The 23,597-nt window shown below is 43.7% G+C and overlaps 1 protein-coding gene across 2 annotated transcripts in view; it reads right to left on the bottom strand.

Moving 5' to 3' along the window:
* pnpla7b (patatin-like phospholipase domain containing 7b) overlaps positions 1–23,597 on the bottom strand; it is a 382,057-nt gene that overhangs the window by 55,353 nt on the left and 303,107 nt on the right. For both annotated transcript variants that reach the window (XM_068012742.1, XM_068012741.1), the window contains 2 exons: positions 17,294–17,450; positions 2,292–2,408 (listed from right to left, as the gene is read on the bottom strand). In XM_068012742.1, coding sequence (XP_067868843.1) covers positions 2,292–2,408; positions 17,294–17,450 — 274 coding nt within the window. The remainder of the gene's footprint in view (positions 1–2,291; positions 2,409–17,293; positions 17,451–23,597) is intronic.

Consider the following 23,597-nt stretch of genomic DNA (forward strand, 5'->3'; position numbering starts at 1 on the left):
CAACTAGGAAGAATAGGAGCTCCCCATTCGCTCTGCAAGTCTACTCAGAGAATAGCCAAGCCATATAGATCACGAAGGTGACAGGTCCGCCTGTATGCAGAAACCTGCTTAAGTTGGTGCTGTATTATTAAGCAATCGATGCTATAGAGATATACATCAAAACAGCTTGCCCAGTGCAAAATCTCAAGCATGTCTGCCATTGAGTGGCTGCATACAATCTAGCAGCCACAAAGCATTAGGGACAAGTGACTTATCAACTATAACAATGGGCATTTAAAAAAATTTTATGGGCGTCGCTAGAAAGGCCAACATTTGTTGCCCATCCCTAATTGCCCTTGAACTGAGTGGCTTGTTCGGCCATTTCAAAGGGAAGTTAAGAGTCAACCACATTGCTGTGGCTCAGGAGTCACATGTAGGCCAGAGCAGCAGATTTCCTTCCCTGAAGGAAGGGCATTAGTGAACCAGATGGGTTTTTACGACAATCGATGATAGTTTCATTACTGAGCTAGTTTCCAATTCTAGATTTTTAAAAAAATTATTTAATTGAATTTAAATTCCACCAGCTGCCATGGTGGAAATTGAAAGAGTGTTCAGGGAATTACCCTGCACCTCTGGATTACTAGTTCAGTGACATTACCACTATGCCACTGCCTCCGTTTATTTATAAAGTGTCTTTAACATATAAAATATTACATGGCTGTTATGAAGTAGTGGTAAGATAAAGAGAATGCTGAACCATGGGAGAGGTTAGAAGGCTTGGGAAATAGCATAGATCGTGAGAAGGTTTTTAAAGGAGAGAGAAGTAGAGAGACAGAGGGTTTAGGGAGGGAGTTTCAGAGAGCTGGGCCTAGGCAGCAAAAGGCGATGGTGGGGCAAAGGAATAGGAATTGCACAAAAGTGCAGAGTCAGAAAATAAAGGGAGGGCGGGGGGGAAGGAGAGCGTGCAGGGAGGGAGGGAGGGAAGACTACAAAGCAGCCCGCTTGACTAGCACCCAATCCATAAACATTCACTCCCTCCACCACCGACACACAGTGGCAGCAGTGTGTACCATCTACAAGATGCACTGCAGTAATGCACCAAGGCTCCTTAGACAGCACATTCCAAACCAGCTACCTCTACCAACTGGAAGGACAAGGGCAGCAAATGCATGGGAACACCACCACCTGCAAGTTCCCCTCCAAGTCACATACCATCCTGACTTGCAACTATATCACCGTTCCTTCATTGTCACTGGGTCAAAATCTTGGAACTCCCTTCCTAACAGTGGGTGCACCTACCCCACAGGGACTGCAGCAGTTCAAAAAGGCAGCTCACCACCACCTTCTCAAGGGCAATTAGGGATGAGCAATAAATGCTGGCCTAGCCAGCCACGCCCACATCCCATGAAAGAGTAAAAAAAATTATATAATCCCTTCATGACCTCAGGACCCCCCCCCCAAAGCACTTTATAGCCAATGAAGCGCTTTTGAAATGAAAATGTAGGAAACTATGCGGAAGGGTGCAAACTTGCTGGACCTTAGGGGTAGGATGGAGGTAGATTACACATAAATTTGAAGATGATTCTAAATTTAATGTGTTGGAAGCGAGAAAACCAATGTCGGCCCATGAGGGTGGGAGTGATGGGCGAGGAGGCTTAGTGTGGAATAAAATACCAGCAGCTATGTTGGGCTTCATGGAAAATGGATGACGGAAAGCCACAAAAACACAGGAATAATCATGTGTGGAGGCGGAAAGAGCATTGTTCTGAGTTTTAGCAGGTAAGGAGTTGAGCTATGGGCGGAACCAGGCAATGCCACAGAATAAGCGGTCTCGGTGATGGAGACAATTTGAGGTTTGACACTCAGTTCCGTGCCAAACAGGCTAAGGCAGGTTTTTGTTCATTCTGAGGGGTTAGGGTGGGGATGGAGTAAGTGTCAAGGGAGTGAAGATTATGGCAGACACAGAAAATTATGATAAAAGCAAAATACTGCAGATTCTGGAAATCTGAAATAAAAGCTGAAAGTGCTGGAAATACTCAGCAGGTCTGACAGCATCTGTGGAGAGAGAAAAAGAGTTACCGTTTCAGGTCTGTGACATTTTGTTCTGATGAAAGGTCACAGACCTGAAACGTTAACACAGAAAATTCTGACTTTGCTCTTCCCAATATTCAGTTAAGGAAGTTGTGACTCATCCATTACTTGATGTCAGACTGGCACCAGTGCTGTATTGAACATGTTGGCAGCTCAACTACAGGATTGGAGGAGAGGATTATTTTCAGCTGATTCCAATACTGATGGGCCCCACCTCTTACCTCTATCTGCCTGTCCTTAAAGGTGTTGCTGATACCACTGTTAAAAGCAGATCCTGAGAACATTGAAGTGATTGGATATGTCAGATCTAGCACTTTCTTGAAAACATTTGTCATTTCCTGTTAATAAAAAAAAAAACAGATTATTATCCGTGAAGAAAGATTCACTTCAGACACACACAGACCCACCAACAGCAGGAAACCAAAAGAAGATGGGTTTCATTCTGGAAAGGGCCTATTAAGCAGGCCCTTTATTAGACTCCTACATAGTATTTGCAGCACAGGAACAGGCCATTCAGCTGAATTGGTCTGTGCTCGTGTTTATGCTCTACACAAGCCTCCTTCCACGTACTTCACCTAATCTGTCCACATATCCTTCTATTCCTTTATTCCTCTTGTTCTTACCTGGTTTCCCTTAAAGGCATCTATATTATTCAGCTCAACTACTCCACGTGATAGCGATTTCTACATTCTACCACTTCTATTAGAAAGGGAGCATACATTTTCAGCTTTTTTTCCATAAATTTGGGTCAAAACTCAGAAAACAAAAAGAAACTAGAGTGCTCATGCAGTCAAGGTAACATAAGCCCCTTAAGCTGCTAATAAGGATTGATGAGAGTCATGTCGTTAATGTGGTGTGCTTGGGCTTCCAAAAGGCACTTGATAAAGTGCCACATAACAGGCTTGTCAGCAAACTCGAAGCTCATAAAATAAAAGGGACAGTGGCAACATGGATACAAAGTTGGCCGAGTGACAAGAAACAGACAGTAGTTATTTTTCAGACTGGAGGATGGTACATAGTGGGGTTCCCCGTGGATGGGTATTAGGGCCACTGCTTTTCTTCATCTATATTAACAATCTAGACTTGGGTGTACAGGGCACAATTTCAAAATCTGCAGATGACACAAAACTTGGTAGTATTGTGAACTGTGAGAAGGATAGTGATAGACTGTAGGAAGACACAGACAGGCTTCTGGAATGCGCGGACAAGTGATGGTGAAATTTAATGTAGAGAAATGTGAAGCAATACATTTTGGTAGGAAGGATGAGGAAAGGTAATATAAAGAATACAATTCTAAGGTGGGTGCAGGAACAGTTGGACCTGGAGATATATGTGCAGAAATCATTGAAGGTGGTGGGGAAGATGGAGAAAGCAGTTAATAAGGCATATGCAATTCTGGGCTTTATAAATAGAGGCATAGCGTACAAAAGCAAAGAAGTTATGATGAACCTTTATAAAACACTGGTTTGGCCTCAACTAGAGCATTGTGTCCAATTCTAGGCACCGCACCTTAGGAAGGATGTGAAGGCATTAGAGAGGTTCTAAAAAAGATTTACAAAAATGGTTCCGGGGATGAGGGACTTCAGTTACATCAAAAGCTTGGAGAAGCTGGGGCTGCTCTCCTTAGAGAAGAGAAACTTGAGAGGAGATTTGATGGAGGTGTTCAAAATCATGAGGGGTCTGAACAGAGTAGATTCCCATTGGAAGAAGTGTCGAGAGCCAGAGGACACCAATTTAAGGTGATTGGCAAAAATACGAATGGTGACATGAGGAAAAACCTTTTTACGCAGCGAGTGATTATGATCTGGAATGCACTGCCTGTGTGTGTGGCGGAGGCAGATTTAATCGTGGCTTTCAAAAGGGAATTGGATAATTATCTAAGAGAAAAAATTTGTAGGACTACAGGGAAAAGGCAGGGGAGTGGGATGAGCAGAGTTGCTCTCACAGAGCCAGCAAGGAATCGATGGGCCGAATGGCCTCTTTCTGTCGGTAACCATTCTATGAAAAGCCCATGTAGTCTTAGCATCCTCATTCTCTCCAGATCGCCTGGATAGACAAATTAGTACACTCTGACAGACCATACAACTGTAAAGCAGGTTAATTAAGTGAAATTATTAGAAACAACAACAAACACATCAGTTTTAATGGATTACAAAATTTTAATTACAGTCCTTTCCAAAGCATTTTAAAATCTTTGAGGTTCCCTATAACATAGGAACAGGAATAGACCATTCAGCTCCTCGAGCCTGCTCAGCCATTCAATTAGATCATGGCTGATCTGCACCTCAACTCCATGTACCTTTCTTGAAAATTTCAGTCGTTCCAGCAGCCGCAGCAGGGAGATAATTCCACATTCTCACTACTCTGTGAAAATGTGCTTCCTGATTTCACTCTAATTTTAAGATTGCGCCCTCTTGTTCTGTATTCTCCCAATCGAGGAAGTATTTTCTCTGTATCTACTCTATGGAGTACTTTTATTATTTTGAAATCCTCAGTTAGATCACCCCTCAACCTTCTGAACTGAAGGGAGTATCACCCAAGTTTATGCCACCTGACGTCACAATTTAACACTTTAAGCGTTAGCATAATTTTGGTAAATCTGCACTGCACCCCCTCCAAGGCCAATATATAATTCCTGAGGTGCAGTGCCCAGAAATGATCACAACACTCAAGGTGGCTTCTGACCAAGGCTCTGTACAAGTGAGGCATCACTTCCAATCCTTTGTATTCTAATTCTTTTGAGATAAAGGTCTTTAGATTACTTTTTGTACCCGTTCACTAGCTTTTGGTGATTTGTATAACTGGACACGCAAATTCCGTTGCTTCACGACAGTTTCTAGTTGCTCGCATTTGGGAAAATACTGATTTGACATTTTGGATTCTAACTGGATTACCTCACAGATCCTACCCTGAACTCCATCTGCTACAGTTTTGCCCACTCACTTAATCGATGTCATCGTGTGTCTTTCTGCTACCATCTATACAACTTACTGTCCCTCTTAACCTAGTGTCATCTGGAAACATAGATACATAACTCCCTATTCCTTCATCCACGTCATTGATATATATGGTAAAAAGCTGTGACCCTAGTACAGATCCCTGATGAACACCTCTTGTCATATCCTGCCCATCAGAACACATTCACTTTACCCCTACTCTGTCTCCCACCTTCCAGCCAATTATCGACCTGTATCCTCAGGTTACCTCAATTCCATGAGCTTGCATTTTTGCTGATAATCTCTCGTGTGGAAAGCTGAACGAATGCCTTCCGGAAGACAACATTCATAAAAACTCTACTGCCCACCTTGTTAGTGATCTTCTCAGAAAAATTCAACATTGATGCTGGAGCAGAGTCCACAATGCAAACAAGTGAGATAAATCAGGTATTCATGCAGTATTTCCACTAGTCCGCCGACCCTGTGCATGTGTGCACACACACATATTTTTTTTTTTTTCTTCTTTGGCCTCCTGGTCTCGAGAGACAATGGGTAAGCGCCTAGAGGTGGTCAGTGGTTTGTGGAGCAGTGCCTGGAGTGGCCATAAAGGCCAATTCTAGAGTGACAGACTTTTCCACAGGCACTGCGGATAAAATTGGTTGTCAGGGCTGTTACACAGTTGGCTCTCCCCTTGCACTTCTGTCTTTTTTCCTGCCAAGTGCTAAGTCTCTTCGACTCGCCACTCTTTAGCCCAGTCTTTATGGCTATCCACCATCTCTGGCGATCACTGGCAACTGACTCCCACGACTTGTGGTCAATGTCACAGGACTTCATGTCACGTTTGCAGACGTCTTTAAAGCGAAGACATGGACAGCCGGTGGGTCTGATACCAGTGACGAACTCGCTGTACAATGCGTCCTTGGGGATCCTGCCATCTTCCATGCGGCTCACATGGCCAAGCCATCTCAAGCGCCGTTGGCTCAGTAGGGTGTATATGCTGGGGATGTTGGCTGCCTCGAGGACTTTTGCGTTGGTGATATGGTCCTGCCACCTGATGCCAAGGATTCTCCGGAGGCAGCGAAGAGGGAATGAGTTGAGACGTCGCTCTTGGCTGACATACGCTGTCCAGGCCTCGCTGCCGTAGAGCAAGGTACTGAGGACACAGACTTGAAACACTTGGACTTTTGTGTTCCGTGTCAGTGCGCCATTTTCCCACATCCTCTTGGCCAGTCTGGACATAGCAGCGGAGGCCTTTCCCATGCGCTTGTTGATTTCTGCATCGAGAGACAGGTTACTGGTGATAGTTGAGCCTAGGTAGGTGAAATCTTCAACCACTTCCAGAGTGTAGTCGCCTAAATTGATGGATGGAGCATTCCTGACGTCCTGTCCCATGATGTTCCTTTTCTTGAGGCTGATGGTTAGGTTAAATTCGTTGCAGGCAGCCGCAATCCTGTCGATGAGTCTCTGCAGACACTCTTCTGTGTGGGATATTAATGCAGCATCGTCAGCAAGAGGAGTTCCCTGATGAGGCCTTTCCGTACTTTGGTCTTCGCTCTAAGATGGGCAAGGTTGAACAACCTGCACACACATATACACTGGGCAAAGATGCCCAATCGAGAATCAATATATAACCAATATTTATACCTACTCTCTACTCTAAACTTCAAACTGAGACCAAGTAATATTAAGCAAGTGTCTTTTACAGTTGAACGTAGCTGTCATGCACAGCCTGCTTCAAGAGCATTAGGCTAGCTTCCAAGAAACTAGATTCCAACCCTTTTCTGGAGCCTAACGAGAAACTTGCTTGTAGGATTTTTGATTAAGTAAAAAAAGACAATTAGCGCTGGTTCCTTTTCATAGCCAGAAAAACAACACTAAGTGTTCCTCACACTTGGATATTAACGCTTGCTAAATCAACTACCTAGATGGAAGTAATTCATTGCCTTCTCTGTTTCAATGATATTAACTTGCATGAAAAAATGTTTTCATCCAGCTAGCTTGTTTCCATCCAGCAGGAAATAAATTAAAGTTGTCAACAGCTGACTAGTTGCCAAAATTCCATAAAGTATAAGGAAACAGTTATTATAAAAGCGACAATTTTTAAACTAAAATAAAAGCAAAATACTGCAGATGCTGGAAATCTGAAATAAAAGCTAAGTGCTGGAAATACTCAGCAGGTCTGGCAGCATCTGTGGAGAGAGAAGCAGAGTTAACGTTTCAGGTTTGTAACCTTTCATCAGAACAAATTCTTTGATCTGCTACAGATCTGTCATTGGTTATCTAACCACATAAAGGCAATCTTTGGATCTTGGGTAGGAGAAGCTCAACACCTACAGTATTTGGGGCTGAAGGTAGCTTCAGAGCAATAGAACTAAGCTGATTGAGGTTCTTCGTCAATGCAACTCAAATCCGCTTACATCCACCTCTGTAATGTCTCTTCCCCCCCTGCCCCACCCCCCAACAAAACACTACCCATTCCAACGCAATCCATTTCTGCTGAAACTCTCATCTGTGCCTCTGTCACTTCCATACTTGAGTAATTCAAGACTCTCCTGGGCGTCCTCCCAAGTTCCACCCTTAATAAATGTCAGTTCATCCAAAACGCTGCTATCCTTATCTTAACCTGCACCAAGTCCTCTACACCCATCGCTCCTGTGCTCGCCCAATGGCTCTAGTTTAATATCCTCATCTTCAAAGTCAATCATTTCATGGCTTGTATAGCCTCCAAGACAGAGGTCGACAGATTTTTGGATATTAAGGGAAGTAAGGGATATGGGGAGAGTGTGGGAAGGTGGAACTGAGATAGATCAGCCATGATCGTACCGAATGGTGGAACAGGCTCAAAGGATTGAACAGCCTTTTCCTTCTCCTATTTCTTATGTTCTTATGAACATCTGAAAAGTCTGTGTTCCTTCAACTCTGGCCTCTTGCACATCTCCCATTATCACATAATTGGTGGCCGTGCCTTCAGCCATCTAGGCCCAAGCTCTGAAATTCCCACCCTAAACCTTTTTGCTGCTCCACCTCTCTTTCCACTTTTAATATCCTCCTTATAAACCACTTCTTTGACCAAGCTTTTGATCACCCCTAATAACTTTTTCTCTCATCTGGATTGTATTATAACAGAGAAAAAAAAAGCACATTATTGGCATCCTTCATTACTAAAGAGAAAAATCAGTTCCATAACAGAAATCATATCCTAGATTAACTTGATACAGTTGTTATAGGTTTTAGTTTGCTCATCAGTGTTTAATATCCAAGAAAGGGACTAACACTTGCATTTTCAAATCATGATGTATTAGCACTCAAGTCTCAGTTCGTCCACAAAAAGCTCAACAGAATTTTGGGTTTTATAATAAGATTATAGAGTACAAGAGTAAAGAAGCAATGAAAAAATTCAAACATACCATTGTTTAGGTCACATTTAAGTACTGTGCCCCATTATAGAATGGGAATTAAAGCATATATAGTAGTGTAGATTTAGCAGGATGATGCTAGGAATGGAAAACTATCGTTGTGAGGAGAGATTTGAGATATTGGGACTATTTCCACTGGAGCAGTAAAGGCGAAAAGTAGATTTATTATAGGGTTTTAAATTATGAAGAATTTTACAGAGTGAATATAGAAAGACTAGTCAGTGACAAGGCGTCATCAATTTAAAACTGCTCGAGAGTGCTGAGAAAGGTTAAGAGACGTCATTACACAGAAGATTGCTGCAGCACATAATGCTTTGCCACAGGGAATGGTTAAAGCAAAAACCATTGCAACTTTTAAGGGAAAATTATATATGTATTTGAAATAGAAGAATATACAGGACTATGGAGACAGAGCTGAGCCATGACACTGCTTTAGTAGAGAGTTAGTACACAAAAAGGGCCAAATGGCCTCTTTCTGTGCTGTAAACTTGCATTATTAAATTTGCTTGACAGTTAAGACCCAAATCAATTTTTTTTTTTTATTCGTTCCATGGAAAGTGGGCATCGCTGGCCAGGCCAGCATTTATTACTTAATTGCCCAAGCATCTTCTGCCCTTGTCCTTTGAGATGGTAGAGGTCACAGGTTTGGAAGGTGCCCATCTGAGCAGACCATCAACATCTTCCTGCAGCCTACAGCTATCCTCCTCGCTATCTACCACACGGCCAATCTTTGTATTGTCTGCAAACCTCTTGATCATGCCCCCTAGATTTACGCCCAAATCGTTAATATATACCACAAAAAGCAGGGGACCCAGTACTGAGCCCTGCAGAACGTCACTGGAAACAGCCCTCCAATCGCAAAAACACCCATTAACAATTACCCTTTGTTTCCTGCCATTGAGCCAATGTTGTATCCATCTTGCTGCATTTTGCTGGATCGCACGGGATTTTTTTTTTTTTTAAAACCAGTCTGCCATGTGGGACCTTGTCAAAAGCCTTGCTAAAATCCATGTAGACCACATCAACTGCACTACCCTCATCTATCTTCCTTGTTACTTCTTCAAAACATTCGATCACGTTGGTCAAACAAGATCTTCCCGTAACAAATCCATGCTAACTATCCTTGATTAATCCGTGCCTTTCTAAGTGACAAGTTTATCCTGTCTTTCACAATAGATTCCAATAATTTGCCCACTACTGAGGTTAGACTGACTGGCTTGTAATTATTTGATCCATCCTTTCCTTTCTTTTTAATGTTACAATGTTAGCAGTTCTCCAATCCTCCAGCACCACACCTGTATCCATTGAGAACTGGAAAATGATGGTCAGACCTTCTGCTATTTCCTCTCTTGCTTTTTTTTTTAACAGCCTAGGGTACATTTCATCCGGTCCTGGCGATTTATCAACTTTCAAGGATGCTAATCCCATTAATACGTCCTTTCTCCCTATGTTTATCACACATACTTCACACCTGCTCCTTAACTACAATATGTACATCGTCCCTCTCTTTTGGAAAGACAGACGCAAAGTATTCATTGAGAACCATACCAACATCTTCTGCCCTGACACATAGATTACCCTTTTGGTCTTTTATGGGCCCTACACTCTCCTTAGCCATGGACAGATGCATCTGCGGGGTGGATAGTGCCCTTGATGGATTGTGCCAGTTTAACAGATTAGGGATGACTGGGGGCACAAGTTTAAACAATGTAAGAGTAGAAACAGACTGGATATTAGGTGTTTTTTTCTTTTCTCAGAGAATTGAGTGTGTCTGGAATAATTTGCCAACTGGTGTGGTGCGTGCTGACTCTCTGCTTTCAAGGGGGAGCTGAACCTGTTCTTGACTGGGACATCTTGTAAAAGGTGAGTGTCATTATAGATAATACTTGGTCCATGTTTATTTATTTATTTAGAGATACAACACTGAAACAGGCCCTTCGGCCCACCGAGTCTGTGCTGACCAACAACCACCCATTTATACTAACCCTACAGTAATCCTATATTCCCTACCACCTACCTACACTAGGGGAAATTTACAATGGCCAATTTACCTATCGCGTGCAAGTTTTTGGCTGTGGGAGGAAACCAGAGCACCCGGCGAAATCCCACGCGGTCACAGGGAGAACTTGCAAACTCCGCACAGGCAGTACCCAGAATTGAACCCGGGTTCCTGGAGCTGAGAGGCTGCGGTGCTAACCACTGCGCCGCTGTCACCTCTGGACTGGTTTCGTCTGAGGGGGGAGGGGTAGGAGAGGCTTTATCGTCATTCTTTTGAAGTGTTGTTATGTAGTAACAGAAAGTTACAAAAGGCCATCGATCGATTAAGTGAATGGACAAAACTGTGGTAAGGTGAAGTTCAGTGTGGGGAAATGAGATCATCCAATTGGACCAAAAAAAGATTGATCACAGTAGTTTCTAAAGGTGCAGAACACAGGCAATGCAGGGAGCCAAGAGATTTAGAGGTCCCTGTACAGAAATCACTAAATGCTAGTGGACAGGTACAGAAAAAAATTTAAAAGGCTAATGATATGTTGGCCTTTAACTAAACGGACCTGGAATACAAAGAGGTGGAAGTTATGTTCCAATTTTATAAAGCTTTGGTTTAACCCCATTCAGTTCAGTTCTGGGCACTGCACATCAGGAAGGATATATTGGTTTTGCAGGGGTTGTAGTGTAGATTTGTCAGAATAATACCTGAGCTAAAAAGGGTTAAATTATGAGTCCAGATTGCATTTCCCTGAGAATAAAATATTAAGGGGTGATCTAATTGAGGTGTTTAAAATGATTAAAGGAGTGGGGGAGTACAGAACAATGGGACATAACCTTAAACAGAAATCATTACAGAAAATGCTGAAAATACTCAGTAGGCCAGGCAGCATCGGTGGAAAGAGAAACGAGATTTAATTTTTCAGGACAAAAGGTCATCAATCTGAAACGTTAACTGTTTCTCCATTCATAGATGCTTGCTAGCCTGCTGAGTATTTCTACCAGCATTTCTGTTGTGATTCGTGATCAGGCAATCTATTTTGTTTATGATGTTTGTTGAGGGGTACATACCGGGAAAACTTCCGGCACTTCTTTGAAATAACACCATGGGAATTCTTTTTTTTTAAAATTCGTTCATGGGATGAACGTTGCTAGAAAGGCTAACATTTGTTGACCATCCCCAACTGCCCTTGAGAAGGTGGTGGTTAAGTCACCTTCTTGAATCGTTGCCATGCTTGTGGTGTAGGTGCAACCACAGTGCTGTTAGGAGGGAGTTTTTGACCCAGCAACAGTGAAGGAACAACGACATAGTTTCAAGTCAGTGCGGCTTGAAAGGGAACGTGCAGGCGGTGGCGTTCCCATATGTCTGCTGCCCTTGTTTTTTTTTTAATCAAAAAGGAGGTGGTGTTGGGTGTCTTGCAAAGCATTAAGGTAGATAAGTCCCCAGGGCCTGATGGGATCTACCCTAGAATACTGAGGGAGGCAAGGGAAGAAATTGCTGGGGCCTTGACAGAAATCTTTGCATCCTCATTGGCTACAGATGAGGTCCCAGAGGACTGGAGAATAGCCAATGTTGTTCCTTTGTTTAAGAAGGGTGGCAAGGATAATCCAGGAAATTATAGGCCGGTGAGCCTTACGTCAGTGGTAGGGAAACTATTAGAGAGGATTCTTCGGGACAGGATTTACTCCCATTTGGAAACAAACGAACTTATTAGCGAGAGACAGCATGGTTTTGTGAAGGGGAGGTCGTGTCTTACTAATTTGATTGAGTTTTTTGAGGAAGTGACGAAGATGATTGATGAGGGAAGGGCGGTGGATGTTGTCTATATGGACTTTAGTAAAGCTTTTGACAAGGTCCCGCATGGCAGACTGGTGCAAAAGGTGAAGTCACACGGGATCAGAGGTGAGCTGGCAAGATGGATACAGAACTGGCTCGGTCATAGAAGACAGCGGGTAGCAGTGGAAGGGTGCTTTTCTGAATGGGGGGATGTGACTAGTGGTATTCCACAGGGATCAGTGCTGGGACCTTTGCTGTTTGTAGTATATATAAATGATTTGGAGGAAAATGTAGCTGGTCTGATTAGTAAGTTTGCGGACGACACAAAGGTTGGTGGAGTTGCGGATAATGATGAGGATTGTCACAGGATACCGCAGGATATAGATCGGTTGGAGACTTGGGCGGAGAAATGGCAGATGGAGTTTAATCCGGACAAATGTGAGGTAATGCATTTTGGAAGGTCTAATGCAGGTGGGAAGTATACAGTAAATGGCAGAACCCTTTGGAGTATTGACAGGCAGAGAGATCTGGGTGTACAGGTCCACAGGTCACTGAAAGTAAGAACGCAGGTGGATAAGGTAGTCAAGAAGGCATATGGCATACTTGCCTTCATCGGTCGGGGCATAGAGTATAAAAATTGGCAAGTCATGCTGCAGCTGTACAGAACCTTAGTTAGGCCACACTTAGAATATTGCGTGCAATTCTGGTCGCCACACTACCAGAAGGAGGTGGAGGCTTTGGAGAGGGTACAGAGGAGGTTTACCAGGATGTTGCCTGGTCTGGAGGGCATTAGCTATGAGGAGAGGTTGGATAAACTCGGATTGTTTTCACTGGAACGATGGAGGTGGAGGGGCGACATGATAGAGGTTTACAAAGTTATGAGTGGCATGGACAAAGTGGATAGTCAGAAGCTTTTTCCCAGGGTGGAAGAGTCAGTTACTAGGGGACATAGGTTTAAGGTGAGAGGGGCAAAGTTTAGAGGGGATGTGCGAGGCAAGTTCTTTACACAGAGGGTGGTGAGTGCCTGGAACATGCTGCCAGGGGAGATGGTGGAAGCAGATACGATAGCGACGTTTAAGAGACATCTTGACAAATATATGAATAGGAAGGGAATAGAGGGATATGGGCCCCGGAAGTGCAGAAGGTGTTAGTTTTGGCAGGCATCAAGATCGGCGCAGGCATGGAGGGCCGAATGGCCTGTTCCTGTGCTGTACTGTTCTTTGGGTACAGGTTGCGGGTTTTGGAAGGTGCTGTCAAAGGAGGCTTGGCAATTTGCTGCAGTGTATCTTGCAGATGGTACACACTGCTGCCACTGCGCGTCGGTGGTAGAGAGAATGAATGTTTACAGTGGTGGATGGGATGGGGTGCTAGTCAAATGGGCTGTTTTGTCCTGGATGGTGTTGAGCTTCCCAAGTGTTGTTGGAACTGCATTCCTCCAAGCAAGTGGAGAGTACTCCATCACATTCCTGACTTGTACCTTGTAGATGGTGGACAGGCTTTGGAAAGTCTGCTCTGATCTGCTCTTATAGCCACAGTATTTCTATGATTGGTCCAGTTAAGGTTCTGGTCAATGGTAACCCCCAGGATGTTGATGGTGTGAAATTTAGCAATGGTAATGCTTTTGAACGTCAAGGGAAGATGGTTATATTCTCTCTTGTTGGAGATGGTCATTGCTGGACACTTGTGTGGCATGAATGTTACTTGCCATTTATTAGCCTAAGCCTGAATGTTGTCCAGGTCTTGCTCATACAGGCACAGATTGCTTCAGTGTCTGAAGAGTCACAAGTGGTATTGAACACTGTGCAATCTTCAGCGAACATCCCCACATCTGACCTTATGATGGATGGAAGGTCATTGATGAAGCAGCTAAAGATGGCTGAGCCTAGTACACTGCCCTAAGGAACTCCTGCTGCGATGTTCTGGGACTGAGATGAATGGCCTCCAACAACCACAACCATCTTCCTTTGTGCTACGTATGATTCCAACCAAGGAGAGTTTTCCCCCCAATTCCCAAAGACTTCAATTTTACTTGGGCTCCTTAATGTCACACTCTGTCAAATGCTGCCTCGATGTCAAGGGCCGTCATTCTCACTAGACCAAGGCTGTCATAAGGTCTGGAGCCAAGCGTCCTGGCAGAACCCAAACTGAGCAGGTTTCTGCTGAGTCAATGCCTTTTGGTAGCACTGTCAATGACAACTTCCATCACTTTGCTGATTATCGAAATTGACTGATGGGGCAGCAATTGGCCAGATTGGATTTGCTATGCCTTTTGTGGACAGGACATATCTGGACAATTTTCCACATTGTCGGTTGGATGCCAGTGTTGTAGCTGTACTGGAACAGCTTGGCTAGCGGCATGCCTAGCTCTGAAGCACAAGTCTTCAGTACTAATGCCGTGACGTTGTGAGGGCCCATAGCTTTTGCTGTGCCCTGTGCCTTCAGCCATTTCTTTATATCATGTGGAGTGAATCGAATTGGCTAAAGACTGACATCTGTGATGCTGGAGACCTCAGGAGGAGGCTGAGATGGATCATCCACTTGGCACTTCTGGCTGAAGATGGCTGCAAATGCTTCAGCCTTGTCTTTTGCACTGATGTGCTGGGTTACATCATTGAGGATGGGGATCTTTGTGGAGCCTCCTTCTTTGGTTAGTTGTTCAATTGCCCATCACCATTCACGACTGGATGTGGCAGGAGCTTTGAGATCTGATCCATTGGTTGTGGGATTGCTTTTCTCTGTCTACTGCATGCTGCTTCTACTGTTTAGCATGCATGTAGTTCTGTGTTGTAGCTTCACCAGGTTAGCACCTCATTTTTAGGTATGCCTAAGTGCTGATCCTGGCATGCTCTCCTGCACTCCTCATTGTACCAGGTTTGTCCCCTGGCTTGATGGTAATGGTAAGAGGATTGTGCCAGGCCATGTGATTTTTTTGGTTGAATACAATGCTGCTGCTGCTGATGAACCACAGCACCTCAAGGATGCTCAGTTTTGAGCAGTTAGATCTGAAACTATCCCATTTAGCAGTGTGATAGTGCCAAATAACACGATGGAGGGTATCCTCAGTGTGAAGATGGGACTTTGTCTCCACAAGGACTGTGTAGCGATCACTCCTACCAATACTGTCATGGACAGATGTATCTGCGACAAGTTGATTCGTGAAGGCGAGGTCACATAGGTTTTTCCTCCTGTTGGTTTTCTTACCACCTGCAGCAGGCGCAATCTGGCAGCTATGTCCTTAAGGACATAGTGGTACTAAGCCACTCTTGGTAATGGACATTGAAGTCCCCCCCCACCCCATCCAGAGTACATTGTGTGCCTTTGCTACCCTCAATGCTTCTTACAAGTGAAGTTCAACATGTATGATTCACCAGCTGCAGAAGGTGGTAGGTGGCAATCGGCACAAGGTTTCCTTGCCCTCATTTAATCTGATGGGGTCCGGAGTCAGTGTTGAGGTTCCCAGAGGCACTCACTCCATACTGTATACCACAGTGCTGCCATCCCCGATGGGTGTGTCCAGCCAGTTGGTTAGGACATACCAGGAATGGTGATGGAGGAGTCTAGGACATTGGCTATAAGGTATGATTCGATGAGTATGACTATGTCAAGCTATTGTTTGGCGAGTCTGTGGGACTGCTCTCCCAATTTTGTTACAAGTCCCCAGATATTAGTGAGGAGGACTTGGCAGGGTTAACTGGCAGCGTGTGCCGATGTCAGTTCTGGTGCCCAGGTCAATGCTGGGTCGTCCATCCTTTTTTAAAAAAAAAGAAATTACTGTAGCCTTTTGATGCAACTGAGTGACTTGCTAGGCCATTTCAGAGAGCAGTTAAGAGTCAATCACACTGTTGTGGGTCTGGAGTCACAAGTAGGTTACACTGGGTAAGGACAGCAGATTTCCTTCTCTTAGGGACATTAGTGAACCAGTTGGGTTTTTATGACAATTCAGTCGTTTCATGGCCATCATTACTGAGACTAGCTTTTTGTTCCAGATTTATTAATTAATTGGAAGGTGCTGTCGAAGGAGCCTTGGCGAGTTTTTGCAGTGCATCTTGTAGATGCTGCCACTGTGCGCTGGCGGTGGAGCGAATGAATAGTTCAGGTGGTGGTGATGTCCACCTGAGGGAGCAGACAGAGCCTTAAATCTCAGGAGTAAGGCTCTGGCAGATCTCTGCAGACTGCCCAATCTCCTTTTCAAAATGTCAGAGTTGCAGATTTACAAATGATACCACTGCAGATATGGAGTGCATAAATGTCAAGAAGGGCATTTAAAATTTGCAGCTTTGCAAGATGAAAGAAATCAATTTCAAGCTGCTAAGTGAGTTGCTTATCAGCAGTAACATATTAATACAGTAACAATTTGGGCAACCTTATAATCAGTTCAATCCTCCAGTGAAAACTAACATTATTGTTAAACTTCACTGACTAAATTCTGATTAAACACAATTAGAAAAAAATACACAAACACAAGGCACTGCTTCCTGATTAATTTTCTTGACACTGGACGTTCGTCAACTAGATGATTTGTCTTTTCCGACTCAGTAATTTTTTTTTTTTAAACAGCAATATGAATCTTGGTCATTTACTGGGGTGACCTGGTCAGGAGACAGGTCCACTCAGAAACAGAGCATTCTCACAGCATTGGGAAAACAGGACATCATTAACCACCACCAACTACAGCGACATTCCATCAACACCAACCCCCACCACCCTCCCCCCCCCCCCCCCAATCCGCCCAGCAATTACTGCAGCAACTCCCCCAATTCTAAATAACTATGGGCAAAGCTGCCATTTAGGAAACCCATTATCCAAGAAGCTGACAAATAAAGGTGACAGAGCAGCATGTACTGGAAGATAATTCATTTACATCTATCAGGCAAGATGATTTCACCATCGCATTATGCCGTTAATCACTTTAGTTAACAAAAGGAGCCACACACTTGCAGCAGATACTGAATTTAACATAGCACACACGTCCTGCAGCCAGTAACAAACCATCGTAGCTTGAGGTCTCAGGATTAAAGCATTCTTCTAAACACGTAGACTCCCCACAAGGCAACAGTATCCCTTGAAGTGATCTCCCTCTCTAACCTCACCTGACAGCTTCTTCTTACCTTTGCCCATTGGAGGGCTCTGTTCCTCATGCGGTTCGCATTCCTTTCCTCTGCGTACAGTGCCCCCATGAAAGAGCCAATGGAGGTCCCACCCACCATGTCGATGGGAATACCTGCTTCGTGCATCGCTCGGATAATCCCCACCTGAGAACAGCCCCTGCAGACACAAGTACAGTTCACTTGGTTACAGCTTAGAACATAGATCAGCATTTTCCAAATTTGGCAGAGTAATTTCTCCCTTGGGGTGCAGTCAGACTTGACTATACTCTGGTTAGGATGTGGAACTCGCTACTACATGAAGGGGTTGAGGCAAATAGCTTAGATTCTTTCAAAAGGAAACTAGATGAGTACATGTGAGAAAGGGGAATTAGAAAGATATGCTGGAACACTGAGATGAGGTAGATGGAATAGTACACACTTGTGTGGACTATAAAACACCAGCACTGATTAATTGGGTTGAACTGCCTGTTTCTGTGCTGTATTATACTATAATTTTCTGTAGTCATTGCTTTTTTTCCCCCCAAATAGCATTCGTACTAAGATTACAAGTACTTCACTAAAGGCTCTGTGGAGAAATGCACTTTCTGGTGTTGTGCCAGCTGTAGCTCATTTGGTAGCATTCTTCTCTCAGTCAGAAGGTCGTGGGTTCAAGTCCCACTCTAGGTTCTTGAGCACATAATCCAGGCCGATATTCTCCACTGCAGTGCTGAAGGAGTCCTGCACAGTTGGAGGTACCACCTTTCAGATGACACGTTAAACTGAGGCCCCATCTGCCCTACAAGTGGATATAAAGATTCAATCACACTATTTGAAGAAGTGCAGCCGAGTTTCACCCACACCCTCACCCCCTGCCCAATGTCTTGGTCATTAATTATCCCTTAACTAACATAACTAGAACAGACTGGGGTAGATTTTCCACTGTGACACAGTTGGAAAATGAGGCGCAAATTGCACCCGTTAGGGTACAGCTCAAATTTCCACTAAAATGCAGTTATATAACCACAAACATAAAATCTTCCATGAACCAACAAAAGCAGCTAGCATAACAGAGTGCAATTGTCTATTTTTCTTTGCATCAAAAAATATTGTTGGATACATGTAAGAATGGTAACCTTCAGTTTTATTACTACAGCTGAAAATAGGTTTGTCACCAAATATAAACATTTTTAATAAGTGCCCAGTCCTCCACACGTTAAGTAACCAGATTTTAAATCATTAAAAATGACTTTAAAAATTATATTGAACCATTTCACTATATTTGTCAGTTTCTTAGCAATTTGTACATTTTTTAAATATGTAATAAACTTTTAAATGTGTGCACTAGTGCCTGTGTGCCTCAACTTGAAGAGCCTCCTCCATGGGCTATGAACAGACGCATCAGCAGAAACTTGCCGTGCTCATTATTTCGATTGATCTGGGGGTGTAGCTAGTTATGCAGATGGAGATTGCTTTGGGCAAAATGATTTTAAAAAGCATTACAGGCTGCAGAAGCTCACTTTACACTTGACATAACTTACGCTCAACCTTGTTATGTGCAAATTGGCTGCCATGTTTCCCACATTACAACAGTGACTACACTTCAAATGCTCTCTGGGACATTGAGGTCATGATAGGCACTATATAAAATACAAGTTTTTCTTTATGGCACTGAGCTATATGCACCATGATGTGCCCAGACTCAACTCATGGTCTGTGTGGTGTGAGCTGATTTCAGTTGTAGGTGTAAGGAATTTGCTTTCAGCAAAATTCATTTAAGAGCACTGGATGCGGGGAGAACAGGCCCCACCATAGTGTAACTGTGGGCACCATGACATGTCCAGATGGCCTCAGCTCAATGAGCACCCAGGACCGAATAACCAGCCAACAATACCCAGTCTCACGAGTAAAGACAGATGTTGGATGAAGTAGCGGAGAGAACAAATCCCTGTTCATTTAATGAATCATTTTAACTCATAACAGCTCATTTTTTTGTTGTTTCATTCATCTGCATCAAGTTTCTGATCCTATTTTAATGAGATTCCGACACAGTAATCTAGGTCAGCATTATCTAGAGCAGTCAGCTCAAAGCTAATGATAGAATTGTGCTGGCGTAGGAGTTTAAAAGCCAGCCTTTACGCACATATACATAAGTTTTTTTTTTAAAAAGAATGTTTAGATGTTTCCAAAGCAGTTTAAGTACAGTAGCACCAAGCTGCCAAATTAAATTCAGTTCCGAAGAAGGGTCACTGACCCGAAACATTAACTCTGCTTCTCTCGCCACAGATGCTGCCAGACCTGCTGAGTATTTCCAGCATTTCTTGTTTTTATTGCCGAATTAAACACTGGCTCTTAGAAAGAGCCTCAACTCTGATGAGGCCCAACATTGCGTGAGTGCAGTTATTATCGTCGTAAATCTACCACCTCTGGGGCAGCAATAAACCCCAATGAAGATACAACAATCCCAGCCTAAAGCAGCCTCCAATGAGCCTTCATGCTAACTTTTGCTAACGAAAGTCTTACTGATTACAGCTAATGAAGTCATAATGCCTCTCCAGTGGCACCCAATAATAAAACTTCTGGGCTCCCATTCAGCATCTGGAAATTTAAATACAACTTATTTTCCTCAATTTACAAGGATAATACCCGAATTGAGAGGTTACAACTACCAGTTACAACTCAACAAGCTGGGGCTCTATTCTCTGGAAAAGAGAAGTGGCCTGATGGAGGTCTTTAAAATTATGAAGGGGTTCAATAGGATAGATGTATAAAAGACGTCTCCACTGGTTGGGGAGTGTAAAACTAGGGGCAATAAATGTAAGATTGTCACTAATAAATTCAGTAGGGGTTTCAGAAGTTTCTTTACTCAGAGAATGGAGAGAATGTGGAATTCACTATCACAAGGAACAGTTTAGGCAAATAGCATAGATGCTGTTATGGTAAGCTAGATAAGTACATGAGGGAGAAAGGAATAGAAGGATATGCTGATAGGGTTGGTTGAAATAGAATGGAATGAGGCTCATGGAGTATAAACACCAGCATAGACCGGTTGGGCTGAATGGCCTGTTTCTGTGTTGTAAATTCTATGTAATTCAATTAATTTAATTCACAGTCACCATCCAGTTTTGATTATTCAGCATTGCGATTCAAACCTCCTCCCTTCAACAAAAGGACGAGCCATGGGTTGCAAAGTGATACTGTGCACCCCTAAAGCCCACCTCACAAGGGCACCCATTTCATACCCCTTAACGCTGATCATTGTCCCAGAATGAGGAAAACGAATCCAAGGCGTTTGAGCTCATCTCATCCCATCCCTATCAAGGTACAGCAAAGAACTGGCAGAGCCCTTGGAACAGCTCATTAAACAGGAACAGCAAAGGCAAAGGAACCTGAACAGATGAAAATACCTTACTAACAGGACAAGCTCCACCTGCACTCAAGCTCCCTCAACAGCAACATCCTGCTTTCAGTTTTTGTTTTATCACAGATCTTTGGTATTTACTCCCCTGAAAAGATTTGGTTCTCATCCACCGAACACTGTCAGATGTGGAGATCAAACTCAGTAAAAAAAAAAAAAAATTGCTCCAATGGAAAGTACATAAGTGATCTTCTGGTTGGTGATTTCAGATGACAGTGCAAGGTCCGGCAGCATTTCAAACAGTTATAATACCAAATAGCACCTGATATTATAAACACCTTTCATTCTCTGGGGTTCCGAAGAAGGGTCACTGACCCGAAACGTTAACTCTGCTTCTCTTTCCACAGATGCTGCCAGACCTGCTGAGTGAATCCAGCATTTCTTGTTTTTGTTTCATTCTCTGGCACTGGAGGGCCAACAAAAGCATTACATAAGGTCAAAGGTTTGAAAGCAGAGCAAAAGTTTTTAAAAATGCAACGACCATTCAACCAAACATCAAGAAATAGGAATAACAAGAGGGAAAAGCAATTCCCTTAATTTCCAGAACATACCAATGGATTCTCCAGTCATCCTGCTTCCCAATGTAGTCCAGTTTCGTCTATGATGGAAGCCAATCATGCGTTACCGAGTGCAAAGGCACGTGCAAAGCAAAAGGTTTCTGCTCCAAGGCAGGCTATGTAAGATGGAAAATGTTTCACATATATGTTCACCCTACCTGGATGTACCTTTACGTGAAGCCCTTGGGACAACAGCAGGTGAGACCTCAACTCTGAGCCTCTCACTCAAATGCAGTTTGGAAAGTAGAGATTTTTGCAATGTCTCATCACCTTCAAGAGGGGGGCAAGAAAAAGTGGAAACCGTTTTCTCCATTCAGCAAGCTCACCCATTCAGATTAACGGGTGCAGGAACATGTGCAGACAAACAAACTTTACTAGGTATTGAAATTATGCCCACAATCCAGAGAACTGAGTTGTAGATCAATTTCACAAATATCCAGAAAAGAATTTTAAAAGCTATGTTGCTGTCATGGCATTTGCTTAAAAAGCCTCTGTAATATTTAAATTTACAAAGCTTATTAAATTATTTTCATTATCACGTTTCCCCCTGTCCCACGCACCATTTGCTGGCAGTTAGTACGGCCTCTGTCCTAGCCACACTGTGGGTGGAAGATTCACAAGACCAGCACGAGGCGATTGGCTCACCGGTTCACTATTTGATCACTTCCTCTGCATCAGTCCCCACCCACATCGCCCCTTCCACATCCCAATTCTACCTCCTCCTGTGTCTGACCGAGGAAAGAACTACCCCTACCCAATCACATAACTTCACTTTCAAAATCTCAACTGTCCAGCCTTTGGCCCATTCGCAATGGCATTTCTGCAGTTACTGGAAATATGAGGGAATTGAGTAGACTGGGCTTAAAATTCACTGGAATTTAGAAGAATAAGAGGTGTCAGGGTAGATGCTGAGAACATGTTTTCCTTGGCTGGGGAATCTAGAACTTGGAGGTCACAGTTTCGCAATGAGGGGTTGGAATTCTCTTGGAATTTTCTACCCGACAACTGTGGAAGCTCAGTCGTTGAATATATTCAATTCAGAGGTCAATAGATTTTTGGGGTACTAAGGATAGTGCGGGGAAGTGAAGTTGAGGTAGATGATCAGCCACGATCTTGTTGAATGGAAAAACAGGCTCAAAGGACCAAATCCAGCTCCTATTTTTAAAGTTCTTATGTACTGATTTGCTCAACCACACCCTCACCTCCATCTTTGATGCCCTAGTCCCCATTAAAAACATTACTGTCTTTCACCCTGCCCATTTCTCCCACTATGGCCCTCATCGCAGCTCGCTTATGTCCAAGGGACTCAGATTTGAACAGATATGGCGGACAACTGGCTTGGCCATTCACTGCCAGATCCAGCTGGACCACATAAAGCACTATCAGGTCCTGCTCTAGTCTGCTAGAACTGCTCACTGTTCCAAGATCATCCTGGAATGCAAAGATAACCTTCTTTGTCACAAAGATTGAGACCATCCGATCAGCTGCCTCTGCCACTTCCCTGCCTTCCGCTAACCCCACTGGATTAAACTTCCTCTAAAGCTCCCCCTGCCTGAGCACTGAATTCACAGCTTTCTTTAGTTTCTCTCCTATCTCCTCTCATGGCCTCTCCAAGCTCATGTTATCCATGAGACCTGCCTCATGCTCCCTTGACCCTATTCTCAATAAACTGCTGACCACCCAACTTCCCTTCCCGGTCCCCATGTTAGTTGATATTGTTAATAGTTCTTTCTCTTCAGGTACTTTCCCTCGCTCCTTTAAATCTGCTGTCATCACCCACCTAGTCAAAAAAAATCAACACTTGACCTCATTTTGCAAACTACCGCCCATCTCCAAATTCCCTTTCCTCTCCAAAGTCCTTGAACGTGATGTTGCCTCCCAAATCTATGCCCATCTTTCCCAGAACTCCATGTTTGAATCCCTCCAATCAGTTTTCCACCCCGCTACAGTACCGAAACAAGTCTTACCAAAGTCCCATCTTATGTGACTATGACAAAAATAAATGGTCCCTCCTTGTCCTGTCTGCAGCATTTGACATGGTTGACCACACCATCCTCCTCCAAAGCCTCTCTGTCGTCCAGCTGGGTGGGGCTGCACTCACCTGGTTCCATTCTTATCTATCTAAACATAGCCAGAGTATCACTTGCAATGGCTTCTCTTCCCGCTCCCACACCGTTACCTCTGGTGTCCCCAGTGATCTATATTTGGCTCCCTATTTCTCATCTACAAGCTGCCCTCAGCAACATCATCTGAAAACACATGGTATGCTGACGACACCCAGTTTTACCTCGCCATCACCTCTCTTGACTCCTTTACTGTCTCTAAATTATCAGACTATTTCTCTGACATCCAC

Source organism: Heterodontus francisci, chromosome 32, assembly GCF_036365525.1.
Source record: "Heterodontus francisci isolate sHetFra1 chromosome 32, sHetFra1.hap1, whole genome shotgun sequence".
In the NCBI taxonomy this organism is placed as follows: Eukaryota; Metazoa; Chordata; class Chondrichthyes; order Heterodontiformes; family Heterodontidae; genus Heterodontus; species Heterodontus francisci.